The sequence below is a fragment of the Rattus rattus genome, chromosome 4 (assembly GCF_011064425.1).
Source record: "Rattus rattus isolate New Zealand chromosome 4, Rrattus_CSIRO_v1, whole genome shotgun sequence".
In the NCBI taxonomy this organism is placed as follows: domain Eukaryota; kingdom Metazoa; phylum Chordata; class Mammalia; order Rodentia; family Muridae; genus Rattus; species Rattus rattus.
This window is the reverse complement of record NC_046157.1, coordinates 136,245,436-136,263,728: the sequence shown is the minus strand read 5'-3', so window position 1 is coordinate 136,263,728 and position 18,293 is coordinate 136,245,436. Positions and strand designations below refer to the sequence as shown.

The following is an 18,293-nucleotide window of genomic DNA, read 5'->3' as shown; positions in this document are numbered from 1 at the left end:
CATAAGACTTGCCCATCTTTGGAAAGAATATAAGGAAAAAATAGTCTATAAGTAAAAAATATGTAACTGGAATCTCCTTGCCTTTAAAAACTCATCTGACCATATGAAAAGGGACTCAATATAGAAGTTAAGATTACGGTATGACTCAGTACCGAGCATCATACTGAGATGGTGCACACCACCCTTTGAAGATTCCTATAGACATTTAAAAAGACAGTTTTGACTACACAGCCCCAGCTGGCCTTAAATCCACCTCTTCTTGCCTCATCCACCTACGTGGCTGGCTTTATATGTGTCTCAAGCATCTACCACCACACTTAGGTCATGGAAAGTTTCTGACAGAGAACGAGCCAGTCTACAGTCATCACTCAATAAATAAATATGAACATTTATACTCTCATGCCTTTTTATTTTTAGTCATATGAAGCTGATGTTTTTTCCAGGTTAAGAAAATATTATGTGAGAATTCTAACTTAATATTGTAGACTTTTTAAAAATGGGAATTAAATCCAGGGTCCTGCGCATGCCAGGGAAGTACTGTACCAGGTGAACCACATTTCCAGCCCTAGGGTTTATTATTAGTTTCTTAACTTTTGAAGTTGTACTTTATCCTGCTGAGAGCATTGTTCCCCTAAACATCATCATTATCAATACTTAAAACTATATATATGTATATATTGTATATATACATACATATATACAAACATACAATCTAGAGTCCTCAATGGTACTTTAAGCCACAAGGAACACTCAACTTCTGTAATCAAAGAGGAGACATTTCCAAATGCCCAGTGCTGGAGTATCGTAGGGTTTACTTAGTGTGAAAGATAACACATTTAGTAAGCTCGACTTACAAAAGATAAAGAACAAGATTGTCCTGTACTGCCTACTAGTAAACTCTCTTAGCCTTGAATTCATACTTCTCAGGAGGGGCTCAATTTGACAACTGCTGCAAAAAAAAAAAGTTTTAATAGCATCCACTAAGTCACTTCGGAACAGTGCACTTTAAACTAAGTTGTTCTATTTTTTTTTTTTTTTTCTTTCTTTGATTTTTTCTTCGAACTTAGGTCTTTAAACAAAATACTCCATGGACTTTTGAATAAATTGAAAAAAACATTGTTTTTACCGTTTTTCATTAGCGTATACCTATCATGACCAATAAAACATGACGGATGAATGCTAATACATATATTTCAGAAATAAGATTTCAATTTGAAAGAGAAAGTTTTCTCTAAAATAAAGTGTCAGTATTAATTATACCATCAAATCCTTCAACCTTCATCAGAGAATCTTCTATTCGTAGTAGATGGAGACAGACAATTAATCAAGGTATATAGAGAGAGTCACTCCAGAATACCAAGTCCAAAATGGGACATCTGTATCATGCCCCCTCTTCCCAGACTCAGGGATCATTTCAGAAGAGGGGACTAAAGGAGTACAAGAGCCAGAGACAACGATGACTATAAGAAAACTGCATCTACTATGAACTGAAAGGGACAGCATGTGCATGGCCTGTACAAGCTCAAGCCAGGCCAGAGTCCAACATGGAGACAGGAGGTAGGCATGAAGCCCCACCGCTAGCTGAGATGATATTAGCAAGTGAAATGGAGAAAGTTTGTTTTCCTTTAATAGTATCACCTCTGGTGGGCCAACCATCTCCAGTGGAAGGCCTCAGGAATATATGGGCAAGACTACCTGAACTTGAGAGATGTTTTAAGAAAAAGTGGGTAGGGTGAATTTGGAAGGAGCTGAGGACTGGTATAATCAAAAACTAAATGCTTTTGGACATGACTGAAGTTTAATAATTATGCAGACTGCCTAATATTTTTTCTCTCTGAAAATGGATGATATACTAATTTTATCTTTGGCACAGATTTTAGAATTATAATGCAACCCGCTTTTTTTTTAATTAAATGAAGAAAACAGCAATATATTTCCCTCCCCAAATTTAAGAGCCATTTTAATGCATTCATCTTATTTATAGAGAAACTGGCAAGACAGAAGAGGAAATGTTTATCAAGCACTTCAAGAAAATGAATTGCTCCTTAAATTATTAGTAATCACAGATGTCACTGTCACATTAGCCCTTTGGTTTTCTCAGGTTTGCTCTTGAGAAAAATCCCCTTATGACCAGTGCTCACAACAGCCTCCTTGTTGAGCTTTTCTGCCTGTCTCACACTATAGGCGATTAGAGCAAATGCTTCCCAACGATTTAGTTAATTTATAGAAAATGGAATCAATTTCCCTTGTTTCATCGTGATTGAACATTTTCCCGAGCTTCTGTAAATGAGCAACAGATAAGTCCTATTTATCAGACCACTGGGTAGAGCTCGCTGTTTTGATGATTCTGTTTCCTTGTTAATGTTAATGAGATATGTAATATGCCTCAAGAAGAAAACATTGCAGAGGTTGGCCCCTGAGCACTCAAGATAAAATGAATATTTTGTTCTGTGTCTACTATGAACTAATATGTATGCTGCACCCTGCAAGTTCCCAGAGGATGGGAGCAATGTTCTTAAGTGTCTGAAAAGTCTTACAGCTTCATGCCCTGGTCTACACTGTTGCCAGAGTCCTGGATCTCCCCTTGAAGCCAACAAGTCTTACTCTATTTAGTCCATGCAACAGACCCAAGGTACAACTCCCCTCTCTACTGTCTTAAGATTTCGGGATATTTAGTTGACAAAACCAAAACCAATAGGGAGTACCATTTGACCTGATTTTCTTCCCAGGCCAAACAACAGCTATGCCCACCAGGCCTACTGTATGCAAACTGGAACCAACGCACAAATGCTAAGGCAGGTGAGCTGGAGATGGTTTTGTGCCATTCAAGTTTTCCAGAATTAGTTGTTCCCCCCCCCACCCTCCGATCTACAGAGGGAGAGAATTATGTAGAATGCTTCATAAATCTAAGCATCTCTCTCCTGATCAAGCAGGGTAATCACAATTACATGTGTGAGAGGAAATGGGAAGACAGTTAACACCTTCTGAAGTTGAAGAAACCCAAACTGGACTACTTTTGAAAGTCAGATGAGTGGAGACTGGACAGGTGACCTGGTGCACCTCCCATTACTTACCAAGGTCCATGCTCTTGGAGGCTTTCAGGTTAATTGATTCGGGCTGCCCAGCTGGTGTCACAATTCTGAAATTGACATGTTGATCTGGAAAATATCCTGTGGAATCCACTCTAGAGCTGTGGAAAGAAGGTGTTGTTATATTTGGGTTTAGACCAAGAGGCAGAGAGGGAGAAAGATTATGGATGGATATGGATATATAGTTCTCACACTGTATACATTCCCTCATCATTTTTCTTCAGCCTGCAGCCATATTTATTTTTTTTAATTATTATCTTTAATCTTTTTTTTCAATCTAGTTGTTATCCTCCTCCAATTCTGCCCAACCACTTCACCAGGCCTGCTCACTCCCTGGGACCTCAAGTCTCTTTTCTCACTGAGTGCAGACTAGGCAGTCCTCTGCTATATATGTGTCAGGGGTCTTGGACCAGCTAGTGTACGCTTCCTGGTTGGTGGCTTAGTGTCTGAGAGATCTCACAGGCAGGCAGGTTTGTTGAGACTGCTGGTCTTCCTACGGGGTCCCCCTCCTCAACTTCTTCCAGCCTTTCCGTAATTCAACCACATGGGTCCCTGACTTCAGACCATTGTTTGAGTATAACTGTTAGTGCAGTTGTGTATTTTAAACCTATTCTTGACCCTCAGATTTCTTCTATGGCATGTAACAGTCCTGCCCTGTATATGTTATCCTGCAGTATAATTTAACTATTGTGTTTGGGCTAATTGCATCTTTTGTTCTTCCAGTGGTCTCTAGTTGGGATCCTGCTGCATCGCATACAACTCCAGGTGGGTGAGGGGTGCTCACCAAGCCCCAACACTTCAAAGGATGTTGCTAGAGAGTGGCTGAGCCCAGAGTGGCTAAGGGATTCCTAGGGGATAAGTGGGCCCTTTTAAAGGGCAGTGAAAGGGATGTCTCCATAAAGAAAACCATCTTGAATGACTGATGACTGCAGGAGACTGAGTTTTACCTTTTTCGGAGATCTTCAAAGAGTAATGTTAATGCTGGGCAGAGTCTGTCCATCAATAACACCAAAAGAAAGCCGCAGGAACGGCACAGTTGACAATTTAGACATAAATACATTAAATGCCCTTTATGGATTTCTTAGTACTTGGGGTCAATCTAAAGAATGTTGCTTCTACTGAATACTCTATTTTGTTTGGAGATTCAGTACAAAGGATTATATGAAGAAATTTCAGATAATGGATTACTTTTGTTTAGAAAGAAGTAAGTATGCACTTTCCATAAATTAAATTGCAGCTGATTTCTCCTTTGTACTCGGGTTTGCTAAAGTGTATATGAGCGGCTCATCTCAGTATGATTTCTGTCCTGAACTCAGACTGGGTAGCAAATCTGAATCCTTAGACAATCTGAAAGGATTGGGGTCAGGCTTTAGAGAGTTTGGCATTTTAAACAACAGCAAAAACAACCTTAATCTTGAATGAGGATTCCTCTAAAAAGGCAGAGAACAATCCCATTTTTTTAAACTAAATACAGAAGCCAAGTTTAACTTTTTAAAAACTGTATTGATATTTAACAGGAATATCCCTGTCATTATTGTGAAATAGCAATCCTGATGATCAAATAAATTAGCCTACACTATTATAACCCAGTGGGTAGAAATAGATGTCTACTGATAGGTACCATAGTACATTATGCAAGAGTCAGGGCCATAGAACACAATGGACCAGTTTACAACCTGACTGCTACTTGCTATATGTGTGACTCAGGCAAGTTGTTATACCACAATGTCCTTTTATAAAAGAAGCATAATCATATTGTCCACCCTTAGGCTTCAGTTTCCTCATCTATAAAATGTGCAGTAAGAGAAACACTCTGTTAAGGCCATTGTAAAAGTTGAAACAAATTCAGATATGTAAAATAGTGAGAATAGTGCCTACCACACACAGTAAGAATTTAATGTTTGTCACATTTTAATGTTATTAAGCTCCATTTCTGTGGGTCAAGGTGGTTACAAAATGAGGGCTCATTATTCTCTCCAATGCAAACAGTATACTCATTTCTATGAAAACTATGTAGAAAATTTGAGTTTACTCTTTGTTACACAGGTTCTTGGGGTTTCTTTCTTGGTATCTGGGTACACTGTCAATGGAGAAAGCCTTCAAGTGCTATACACATGTCCAGTGATGCCAGAGAATGCCAACTGTGCCCAAGAATCCATGACTTACTTAGTGTTACTGATGCCAGCATTGTCAAATGCAAATATTCCAGTCTCTCCTTATAATTTTTCGGGATTCAGAGATGCCACTGAGATCAAGAGCTACCTTGTGCTTCGGTGCTGTGGTAGCATGTGCCTTTACACATGTTATTCATCCTTTATTTGCACACAAGAGTTTATGGTTTGATCTTGTACAATGCCGCAGCTTTAATGTCAGTGGGACATATGATCTTCACAGATTCAAACACGAGGCAGAAGGAATTAGGGGTCATCCATCTCTTAGGTCTGAGGCTCGGAGGAGACTGATCCTAGGTCACACAGCTGCTCAAGAGCAAAGCCTGGACCTGAACCACAGCATGGATTAAAATACTGGGCTGAATCCATAGATATTCAAGTCTTTTCCTTCTAAATTGAAGGTCTGGTCAGTTTCCTAAGTAACTTGCATTTTAGGTTTGCTTTTGCTCTAACAGAGTATAGGTTGTGATGAATGAAATGAAACCCAAGTAGCAGACCAAAGATGATGCTGTATATTTTAATGATGGCTTTCAGGGAAGATGTTTATGGCCATTATGAATATTCCCCTTCAAAACAAAGATTTCACTGCATTTACAGCACTCTGCTCATAACAGACTATGGGGATCTACCCAACTGATGAGTTGGTTAATCTATTTCAGCCTCTAGATTATCATTTCAGTGATTGGCATTACAAACATAAAAGCTCAAAGCCTCTAAACTTTTTGGGAAATAATCATTCTTACCTATCACTATTCTACAAAAAGAGTGGGGGTGACATATGATCAGGTATCAAGTTATGATCTGCTCAATCAAAACAAATCTATTTCTATAAAAATATTAGGATATAATTGAGGAGAATAGGATAAATGAAAGCTGTACTGTACATATGAATGTTGCAAATCATTTACCCGTATGTACATATGTCTGATTACATCCATTAATTTGATGCTATATACATCTGTTACCATTATTTCGAATGTGTGCAAATGCAGTTTGAAAATGTTCATTAGAAGGATCCCTATTGCCATCTTACAAACTGCAAATAATGCAAAGGAAAGCTAAAGTCAGACCTGCAGAGACTTAAGGCAAGACATGAGGGTAATGCAAGACACGATAGTGTTAGAGCAGCTAGCTCGCTGGAGTAATAAGTGTAGTATTGAATCAGTTATTATGAAAATATTTTAGCCATGTAAGTTAGATGGGTTGAATCGTTTGCAACTTTATGTTACACATCGAAAGCATCTGAAGTCAGGGTGACACAATGATTAAGAATAAAATATGACATATTTTAATTTTGAGGGACGTTAGCATGTGCTCATGGCTGAGTGGGCTGCAGTGGAGGCTTTGGGAAGCTGGAAGCTGACAGCAGGCCAAAGACATGTCCTAGATAAAGCCATGTTTTCAGCATGAACAACCAGGAATCTCTGAAATAGAAAAGATACTCTTGTCAAATTATGCCGCATAATGAAGAAGTAAGAGCAGCAAGAAACACGCGCCTCTGTCCTGAAAACGGCGACAGACCCGGAAGACGAAAGACCAAGCAGGGGTGTATGCTTAAGGACAACTGTCTGAAAGTAAAGGACAAGCATGAAGCTTTGGAAGACTGGCCAGGAAGATTATTTGCAGCATCGTGTGATCTGTGCCTTGTGTCAGGGGATATGGCTGAGAGAATATGAATAATGAAGGAATGACCAAATGTCGTATAAATTGCTCACAATATTATCTTAGTTAGTTTCTATTGCTGTGATAAAAACATGTGACCAAAAACAACTTGGGGAGAAAAGAAAGCGTTTATTGAATTTTGCAGCATATAGTCTATCTTCCGAGGAGCTGATACAGAGACAGGGGAGGGGTGCTGCTCACTGACCTGCTCCCCCTGGCTTCAGTCTGATTTCTTATAGCACCTAGGAACACCTGTAGCCTCACCCACCTCTGTGCCTTCTCATATCAAGAAAATGTCTCCATAGCCTTGTCTACAGGCCAGTCTCATGGTGGCATTTTCTGAATTGGCAGTCTCTCCTTTTAAATAACTCTAGCTTGTGTCAGTCGACAAAAGCGAGCCTGTGCAGATATTCAACACACTCTGTTACTGTTTGGCTTTCATTGCGTATTGAGATTTCACAGCAAAAAACACATTTCCCATATATTTTGTTTTTATTCATACAAATTTTAAACTTTTATGTGATTATTATTGATATAACATAAGTAAGTTCTGATTCCACTTGTTTTAAAGAATAGGCATTAAATCTAATCAAATCTACTTTCCCTCTATATACAAGAGAGCTTTTCTTGTATAAAAGAAGATTTGACCTCTGAAAGCACACATTCCCCTTGTGGAGAGCTTTTCCATGTTTGATTTGAAAGGTGTTGGGCGAGGGGGCAGCCTTCCCTGCTCACCTTCCCTGGCTCCCTTCCAGTCCTCCCTCACACATCCAAATCCCACTGCTGTTGGTCACCTAGGCAACACAACAGCTTGCAGGATGGCACAGGTCACAGGTTCCCAGGAGGGGGGAGAGAGCTGCAAAGCATTAAGATTTGTTTTATCCATCTCAGAAATGTCTCTGTCCTTTCCTTCCATATAATTTCTCCTTTCTCTTAGATCTTTCTACCCTCGAGTCTAACAAGTCCCATGGGCCATAGCTTCCCCATCCACACATGAAATTGCTCAGGGTTTGACACTCATCCCTGGTGTTGAGACATCCAATGCTTCTCCAGTGCTTACCAGAGAAGCAAGGTGCTCGGAACATGGCAGACCATGCTATGGATTCTTCCTCCAGATAGTGAAGTTTCAGCTACATTGAACACAGTATTCTTTCCTCTCCCACAAGGCCTTTCTTCTTCTGTTCTGCTTCATGGGCCCCTTCATTTCCCATGAAACCACTCTTTCTCTGATGTAACCTTCCTTCATCCTGCAGACAGAGTTGGGGTTCAGTCTTCAGGGCTCCCAGGGCACTTTTGTACTGATCTCTGTCCTAATTAACTATGTGTCTTATCTTCTTAAGAGAAAAATAATTTTTTTCTTTAATTTAAAAATCGTTTGGTTTTTTTTTTATTAGCCTACAAGGAGTCAGTTTTTCTCATGACTTCATTATCTATGTTCTTGTAGATGGCCGCCCAGGTTAGTTCCCTTCCATCGCTATTGTGAATAGTATAGCAATACAGATGGATTTGCAAGCAGCTCTGTAACGGAACGGAATTCTTTAGGTATATGGCCAGGATTGGTATTGCTGGGTCAGATGATAGTTCAAATTTTATTTTTCTATCATAATCTTTGTGGTTCTATGAAGTTTTTTAATGCATTTTCTTAATTTTTGAAATTACAAATTAATTACATAATTTCTCCTTTCTCTTTCCTCTCTCCAAACCCACTCACATACCACTTCCCACTCTCCTTCAAATCCATGGTCTCATTTTTTTTCACTAATTGGTTTTGCATGCATTTATCCACACACATATATATTCCTACATATAGCCTGTTGAGTCCATATAATGTACTTGTATGTGTGTTTTCAAGGCCGACTGGTTGGCACTGCACAACCAATTGGTGTGCTCCTCCCTAGGAAAGACCACTTCTCCCAGTCCTGGCTTTCCTCAGTTGCTTTTGGGTAGGGTTGGAGGCTTTTGGATGTTTTCTTCATCACTGATGTCATCCTTGTCCAGCTCATGCTTTGGCGGCCATGTTGGTGAGACTTTCTGGATGTAGCTTTTGATATTACTGGAGACAGAATCTTGCAGCAGACTCCCTGACCCTCTGGCTCTTACAATCCTCCTGCCCCTCTTCCACAGGGTCCCCTGAGTGTTAACTGCATGAGTTCTTTTGTAGATGTGTCCATTGGGTCTGGGCTCTACAATAACTCTGCATTTAGATTGGTTGTAGTTTTCTTTAGTGGATTCCATCTGTGACACTGCGTTCTGAAATGGCTGTGCTAGTGTATTTCTCCAGTAGTGGACAGGGGTTTCTCATGCCCACAGCCCTGCAGTCACTTGCTGTCATTTGTTTTCTCACATTGACCCAGGTGAGAGAGAATCTCAGTAGGCTTTAGTTTACATTTTTCCTGGTTGCAAAGAATATTGAACATTTAAGAATTATTTATTGCCTACCTGTGTTTCTTTTGATATGGTCTGTTCATTTCAATGCCTAATATTGATTAGGCAACTGTATGCTTTTAGTCCTTAATTTTTGCACATCTTTATGTATTCTAGATATCAATGTATTCCTCAGATCATAGGCTATCTGGGACAGAGCTGACTGAGAGCCTCTCCATTCCATAGGCTGTCTGTTCTCTCTGCAGACAGTTTCCCTTAGGGTTCCAAAACTTTTATTGCTAAGCATTCCCATTTGTCAACTCTTGGGACTATTTTCTGAGCTGTTGGAGTCCTGTTCAAAAGGTGCTTGCCAGCGTCATAACTTCAAGCGAGTTCTCTATGCTTTCCTCTGGCAGTCCGAGTGTCTCAAGCTTTAAAGTAAGGCCTTTGAACTGTTTCACATTGACTTTTGAGAAGGGTGAGAGAGTTTTGCAGATCTAAATTCATTCTTCTTGGATTTTCCATTTTCCCAGCACCATTTGCTGAATAGACTCTTCTTTAGTGTATCTTCTCAATGCACTTGTCAAAATTAGCTGGCCATGGATTTGTGGGTTTATTTTGGTGTCCTTTCTCCCTTTGGCAGCTGTGTTTGTTTTGGTATAAACATCAACTTGTTTGTTTTGTTTCTTTGTTTTGTTTTTATTTTATTACTGTGGCTCTGTGGTTCAAGGTCAGGTCCAGGGATACATCCAGCAATGTTGGCTTTGCTTAGGTTTTTGCCAATCTACTTTCTACTGACTTCATCTTTGTGCTACCTCGATGGAATTGTGTGGCGTTCACAGAAGGAATTGTAAAGTAGAGTGAATGAAACCTCTGAGAATATTGAACTGGTACCTCATCAAACTCATTTTGGATTCAAGATCAAGACAGACACTGCAGAGAATGAACTAAGTATGTTCTATGTTCTTTTAAAAAATCCCTACCAGTGCTGGTCTAGCACACTGTGATTCCCAATGTTCATGATACTGCTTTGAGAAAAATAACTGATTTCAAAGTCTAAAACTCGGAGTAGTTCGACATAGGCATGCTTTCCTCTGATAGTTGGCTACACTCTTGTGTAGTCTTATTTTTAGCCCATTGTATTAAAAAGCATAATAGAAGTGACACCAGTGTTGCTGTAAGAAAAATGAAGAAATTTCACAGGGTTATCATGGGAAACAGAATGGAATAAAATACACAGTTTTTTAACGGCCATAATAAATACAGAAAATAGCAAAGAGACAATTTAATGATTTTTAAAACTCATCAGAAGAACAAAATCTATGAATTCCCCTAGTTAAATAGTATGTATGCTTAGTAAATCTTCTGCTCTTGTGCTTGTGTGAGTCTAAAAGTTATTGATTTTCTAGTTTCTATTACAGAGTGGCTATAATATTGGGTACCCTTTTCAATATTTTAGATTATATATGGTGCTGCTTTAATTTTTAGGTTCCATTAACTTTCTTGGAGCATCTATTTTTAAAATTCCTTTCGGGTTTGCCAATTACAAAGTAAAGAAAAAAGAAAACCTGAGACTTTATGTTTCCTGGGTTTTACTTTGCACCTTCCTATGTACGGGTTTTTTTTTTTTGTTTCTTTTTTCCTTTTTGGTTTTTGGGTGTTGTTGTTGTTGTTGTCATTTTTGATTTCTGCTACTCTTGTCTTCAAACTTATAAAATAAAAACAAGCTATTTTCTTACTGATGTTAATTATATTAAAAAAATTCCAGGAAGCCAGTTATGAGCAATGGCAAACTCTTAGTCACAAAAATCTTTCACTGGGGAGGAAAAATGGAGACTATAAGATTTCTATTCTGCAAAGAAATAGAGTTAAAATAAGGTTGCTGAGTTTTCCCAGAAAAACTATAACAGGGAACATTTATGATATATCATTTTATCGATACCTGTGACTGAAGTCTTCAAGGCCCCATTCCAGACTGGGATGTGGTGGCGGGGACGGCGGTACTTCATTCTCGGCCCACCCATCACTGGGAAGCAATAGGTCTATAAAACAAGGAACGAATGAAGCTGTAGTAAACCGGAGGGAGAAGGAGCCGGGCTTACTTGTATTTCAGTCCATCTCTCACACATAAACCAACTCTGAAATCAATAGGCCTTTACCTGGAATGGAAGGGGTCACATGAATGCTGCCTAGCTGAGATCGCCTGTGCTTCCTAACGGGCATCTATGTGGGGGACCCACTCACTGGCCACCATGGCAGATAAAACTACACAGCTCCATCACCTTTTGTTACCTGGGAAAGTCCAGTGCTTACCAATATCCCTGGCTTGGAGGAGACTCATAAAGCATATCTTTTATACCTTAGTATTTTTGAAAGTGTGGCTCTATAATAAATACTCTGAGTTATAATTTAGGCATTTACCCAAGTGGGAAAAAGTACTGAAGAAACTGTCTTGAGACCCGGGATACTGTTCAGTGTTTAGACAAAGCAGGGGAGAAAGATCCGATTTTTCTTTCTCTACCTTAGGGAGGCCTTGGAAGCAAAGGACGGGAGTGTGAATATGGGTTTTTCTACTTGATAAGATGTGGCATTCTTCTACAGGCTATTTGGTAGTGGGGAAATGACATGTTCCCTGACCATTACTATTACCAATAAAAGTGAGTTCTGAGGAACCCTGTGAGGCAGACTGTGCGAGTCACTAATCATATTGTTCATTCTGAACACTTTTTCCTTTAATACACTAACAAAATTTACTGTGGATGAAAAGACTGTAGAATGTTCTGTGAGAACAAAGGTTTTATGCTATTCTGTTTGTTTGTTCTTTTGGGTTATTGTTTTGTTTCTGTTTGCAGTGGGACTTCCCTTTTTTTCTGTACTTGGCTCCTACTGCCCTGTGAATCTGAGACCATTACCCAACTCCTCCAATTCTCAAACTTTAAATATAGAAAATGATGTTCTGACTACCTTCCCTGTGGTGGAAATGGAGATGAGCGGAAGAGCCTTTGCCTAACATGCACAAAATCCTGTCTCCCACATCAAGCACCACAAATCAAAATAAAATGACAACATAAAGAGGCACACACACACACACACACACACACACACACACACACACACACACACACATACACACACACACATGCACATCCCTCTAATCCAAGTACTTGGGAGACAGAAGCAAAGCATCTCAGAGAGCTTGGTCATCCTGGTGTACACCAAGAGCCCAGAACAGCCAGAAACTCTGCTTCAAAAACAATCAACAAACAAAACAAGAACAAAAACAAACAACGACAACAACACCAACAAACAAGCAATATAAAATGGAAAGCACGGCCTGTGATGGAAGAGCAGGCAGACTAAACCAGGCAGCGTGGTGACTCCTACAAATAAAGTGCTATGTTAACATATAAACTATTATCATGCTATAAAAGGAAAATCCCACTGCTTACCTAATGAGGTAAGGTATTTAATATACTGTGGGCCTGATTTTCCCCTGAAGGTTAGAAGAAGAGAAAAACTTTCCTGTTCTCAAGAATTGTACGTTGCAAGAGCACCTGTGTATTTGTCAGGCAGGTGGCATGTGCATGGCCCTCTGGACGTTTTAAGGCTTGCCCGAATGAGCTAAACTCTCCGATCAGTAAACTAAGTCCTGCAGATCGTCATTTCTGTGACATGTGAGTCTCAAGGAGGTTTTGTTAAGATTGCTTTGCTTTATGGTGAGTGGATTTTGCCTGTGTGTATAGTTGCGTATCACATGCATGCCTGATGCCTGGAGGTCAGAAGGTGTTGGACATCTCGGAAATGAAATTGTGGATGGTTTTGAACCACCACATGGGTCTGAGAATCAAACCTGGGTTCTGTTCAAACATGACAAAGGATCTTCGCTGCTGAATGATCTCTCCAGCCTTGGCCCATGGTTCTTACACCATCTTGAAGGCCTGTGTAGAACATACCACACCTTTCCTGAATAGGCTTTCAGGCCTGGTAGCCTATGGATGAGAATTAGATTTACTAGTTCTCCTCATCAGATTCAGACTAGTACAGTGCACAGTTCTGCCAGGTCTCGGCTTGGTGATTCATCCAGAAGATCTTGTGGTTTGTCAGTCTTCACAATAATGTTAGGCAGTTCCTTATTATCTATCTCTATCTATCTATCTATCTATCTATCTATCTATCTATCTATCTATCATTTGTCTGTCTGTCTGTCTGTCTAAAAATATTACTGTTTGTTCTGGTTCTGTAGAAAATTCTGCCAAATATATCCAACAAGGGATTGATCCAACTCTGCTCCAGGAAATAGCCTGGAATGGAGGGGTTGGAAGCAGAGCTGACATGCTCCTAGGAATGAGGGTGGAAACAGGGAACCTGGCCACCAGGTAGGTGTCTGGAGTAACAAAACAGGGTAAGCAAAGGTGGCCAACCCTGTTCCCTAGACCTCCACCACTGGGAATGATGGCGGCAGACAGACAGACAGACAGACGGGCAGGCAGGCAGGCAGGCAGGCAGGCAGAGAATGTTGCTTGCAGACACAAGGTGGAAAGTCTATCCTATAAATAGGACCAGGGCACACCGAGTCCTCTCTTCTACAGGTCTGGCTATTTTTATCTGTAGTCTCTTAGTTCATCTCCATGTGGGTGGTTAACAGATATAATCGACTAACTTGTTAGTTCTTATTAACTTTACAAAATAAAAGTCTATACCCTTAGCAGCTACTTCATCTCCTTTATCTTAGCTGTGCAAGATCAAATGCTGTGTCCTGAGTGCAGTCCTGGACTTACCTTTCTTAGCCGATCATGATTGGATCATCTGTCTTATCTGTAAGAGTCTTACCCTGTGTCCAGGCTCATTTGAAATTCCACCTCCTCTATGAAGCCCTTGCTGTCACCTAGGTTCCAACTGCTTTTATTAACATGGGAATCATGTTTGCTTGGCAAATATCTGTGCACTATTTCCCATCCCTCTGTGTCCCAGACTCATTCTTGCAAATGGGATGTAAGTTGCTATGGTGAATGTCATTGCCTGTTTCAGAGGTTTTGAGTATATACAGCTTGGGTCCACCCTACTCGCATGTCCCCCAAATATCTCCCAAAAGTCCGTGCCAGGTAACTAGAGTTAGTCTCTGTCTGCACCCTAATCACAACACAGAGCATTCTTCTTCCACTAAGCTGCCATAGTCTATGATGTCTGTCTTTATCCACTAATGTTTAGGTTTCTGCATTAGTAGTAGCATAAAACAAGTTGTGTACCACATCTATCACATTCTATTTTTGCAGAGACAGTTATTTATTGACCTATTAAGTTATAATCTATCCATAAACATCTTTCTAACCAGACTGAAAGTAACTTCTATTGTGTCTTCTCCATTGTCTGTTCTGAAGCCTCTTCTCGGGTTCTTTGGACTCTTGTTATATCCGTTACTTTATCTTTTACTGTACTCTTAGGTCCCAGCTCTATTTTTTACTGTAGTGAGAGGAGAAGAGGCAAATATCACATTGGTCGACTCTGTGTGCAACATACTCAGACCCTGTATGGACTTTGTTCTCTTGACCCTGACATCTCTGTTAAGTTTTGTATTAGGTATGCAAGTGAAGAATTTTAATCTCATACCAATAATATTTCTGAACTTTATTGACTGGAAGAGGCACACTCTTGATACATACACATACAGATACAACTTGTGAATGCTGACAATGTATCTATTTGTTACTAAATTATTGTTGGCTTAAGTGGTGTCCTTTAATTACTGTATTTTGGTTTTTTGTCTTGTAGAGTCCATAAGTCAAAAACAGTTGAACGATGGATAAAATAAATAATGAGTTTAAATAGGGTAAGAAAGCTATGGCCCTGGTGTGAAATTAGACCACAATTTGGCCTTTAAATAAGTTTTGTTGAAAATACCCATACTCATTTATTTGCACATCAAAACAACAGTTGTACTACAATGGCAAAGTGTAGTCTGATGATCCTTCCTAAGACTATTTTTTTTTCTTATTTTTATTTTTATTTTTTATTTAAATTTGTTGATTTGTTTATAGATGAATTTATACCTGTGTCCTAGGAAGTCAGAAGAGGGTTCATATCCCAAAGAATTGGATATATAGACAGTTGTAACCTGCTATATGGGTGCTGGAAATTGAATCAAGGTCCTCTGGAAGAGCAGTCAATGATTTTAGTGGCTATGCCATCTCCATCCAGGCCCAGCCTTAAACTCCTCTTGAAGACAGTGATAGTGTTGCAGTATTGTACACATCTCTGCTTTCCTGGTAGTGTTTGACACCATAAACACTTCAATCCACATTAGTCAAACTGAGAAAGAAAATTCCATTTCCCATCAACGCTGCAGAGTGCCTTCTGCTACAGAGTGATGGACCCACTCTGGCTCCAACAAGGATAAAAAATGGGGGAATTGTATTACTTCTTTGGAACCCTCCAAGGAATAAGGATATAGTGGGACAGGGCACAAAATGAAAATGTCTGATTTGAGGTAGGGAGGAAAGGGCTAACTTAGTGGGTGACTGGAAGGATTTGGGCAATGGGTGACTAGCTGTCACCTGTGCTGAGCTTGGAGACAACGCAGGTCGAGAGGGGAAAGGCAAAGAGAGCTCAGAGAGAAAGGCCACAACTAGAGGTAGAGGTAGATTGTGCTGAGGCCCCACCCACCAGCATGTGTCTCCAGGAAACATAGGTGCACCTATGGCTATTCAGATGCCTAAGTAGCTTACAGAAAGCCCTGGGGACAGGGCCTCTGCCCTTGTTGCTGTCCTAAAGCACTTCTGCTTCCTTCCACAGGAGGCTTGGCTCACAATTTTCTAACACAAATGTGAAATTTTCTGGTGTTGTCATTTTACAAATGTTATTCTAAAGAATCCTTTTCTACGCAACAGTTGAGGAGAAAAGAATAAAATCCTGAGCAACTGTGGGTAGTTTGTACTGTTATTACAAGAGTGGACAGAATACAGTATATCAACACTGGAGTCCTAAACATACAAAGAAAGGGAAAGGGGAAAGAGGAAAAGTAATGTTTTGACTAGCCCAACTTCTCTTTTTTGTCAAGTTAATCTTGTTCTGCTAAAAGAGGCCCTCAAATTAGTTCTGGTATGGCCAATGTCACAGCTCACAAGTCCCCATGGCATTTAGAACCTTCCCTGGCTCAGATACTCAGGGCCTCTTGGAATTTCTCAAAGTGCAAAACGTTAATACTTAAAGAGAGGCAGCGAACATCATAAAAGTAGCAAGGTGCTATTTTAATTCTAGAATGTTCATGAACTCTCTAAGTCAGTTGGCTTACATGAAGAGAAAGCCTATTGCCCAGTCTCTAGCTGAAAGTGGAATCAGTCCATGCCTTCTATGAGAAGCCAAACTCTGGCAATCTGGTGATGTAGTACAAACATACAGGGACCTCACAATAAGATAGGCTTTACTTCTTCAAGTAAACAGTGGTTTATCTAGGAAGCTTACCAGTCACAGTCCATTATTGTCTTGGCGTATCACATGACTCCATAGTGGGCATTACCAGAAATTCTCTTGGACACATGGACAAGGTCAGAAAATAGCTGGGATTTTCATGCTAACTTGGAAAATCTGGGTTGGAAATGAGGCAGGAATCTGGCATGTTGCTGATTCATAATTTTGTTTATTTGTTTGCTGTCATTTTTCTTTCATTGGAATGAAAGATATTCTATCCAAATTTATGTATTAGAAGGAAGAGACTATGCAAAAGTATTCCCAGAGATTATCTGTGGTCCCTTGTACTCAAAACACTATTTTCAGTGCAGATACAACACGAAGTTATAAGGATGCTCCTGTGTTCTGTAGAGAAATTTGGTTTCTGCCCTGCGTTGATGATAGTGGAATTGCAAGTCTAAGAACTGTAAAGAACTCATAATTTACTTAAGGTAAGCCAATATATACTGAATGTTTCTTTTTATCTGGCTACAAGGAAAAGTCTGCATTTCATAGGCATTCTTAGGATCAGATACAAAGACTTGAATGGTTCCAAGGGACAGATACAAGGCACGGCCTTTGCCGTTGCTGAGATGAACAAAAGCCAGGGACAGGAATTGAATCCGGCTCTGAGTGTATCAGATATGCATAGTCTTAGATAAATGATTTATTTTCACAGGTCTTCCGTTTCTTCACCTGTAAAATGAGGCTAATAGTATGGACCTCTTTGAATTTGAATGTAAATTGCTTAACACAGTATCTAATACACAACACAGCAAGTACTTAAAATGGAAAATTTTAAGAGGAATTCCAAACCTCCCTCAGCATCTTATTCAAAAGAAATAGTTTAATGCTCAAGCAATCTCAGATTTACAAGCCCATCCTGATATAATACCATCAGAGTTCGGGACTCGTTCCTGTGTCGTTATAGTTTGATAGCATCCTAAATGTCTCAAAATACAGGATTGATGGTATAATGTCTATTATCTCCACTGAACAGGAGGCCACGCCACACCTGCTTACCAGGCTACAGAGTGTTCAGTGATACATAAAATATTCATCATATTGTATCAATTGAGAAAAAAATTCTTAGAAATTACCTATAGCACATTTCATTTTATGTATACATATTTGCATGAAGACAAGACTTGAAAGATCTACATAAAATGTTATTGATTAGGTGCTATGATAGATAGAGGAATGAGTAATATTAAATTTTCTTTTTAATGCTTTCCTCTAAAATTTCGACAATGAATATGTATGTATTGCTTTTGCAATATAAAAAGTAAAAGCTATTAAAGAAAGCAGATACAGGGAGATAAAACAAGTTTCTTGGTGACCCAGAGTGTAAGTTTGAAAGAACAATGGTGAAAACCCAGGAGTCTACTTGAAATGCGATCCATTCCAGTAATATAAGAGGCGTTATAAGACACTGAGCACGGTCCAGCTGCCATGCCAACGGCCTCAAGCTATGCTACTCCACTACTTATCACATTCATCTCAGAACCAAGCACAAAGCTTGGAGTCACATCATGACCATTTTGTGGGTTCATGTAAATCCATG

The 18,293-nt window shown here is 39.7% G+C and overlaps 1 protein-coding gene across 1 annotated transcript in view; it reads right to left on the bottom strand.

Annotated features, from left to right (window-relative positions):
• Pard3b (par-3 family cell polarity regulator beta) overlaps positions 1-18,293 on the bottom strand; it is a 986,886-nt gene that overhangs the window by 387,949 nt on the left and 580,644 nt on the right. Inside the window, 2 exon segments of the mRNA XM_032901196.1 lie at positions 3,075-3,190; positions 11,229-11,328. Coding sequence (XP_032757087.1) covers positions 3,075-3,190; positions 11,229-11,328 — 216 coding nt within the window.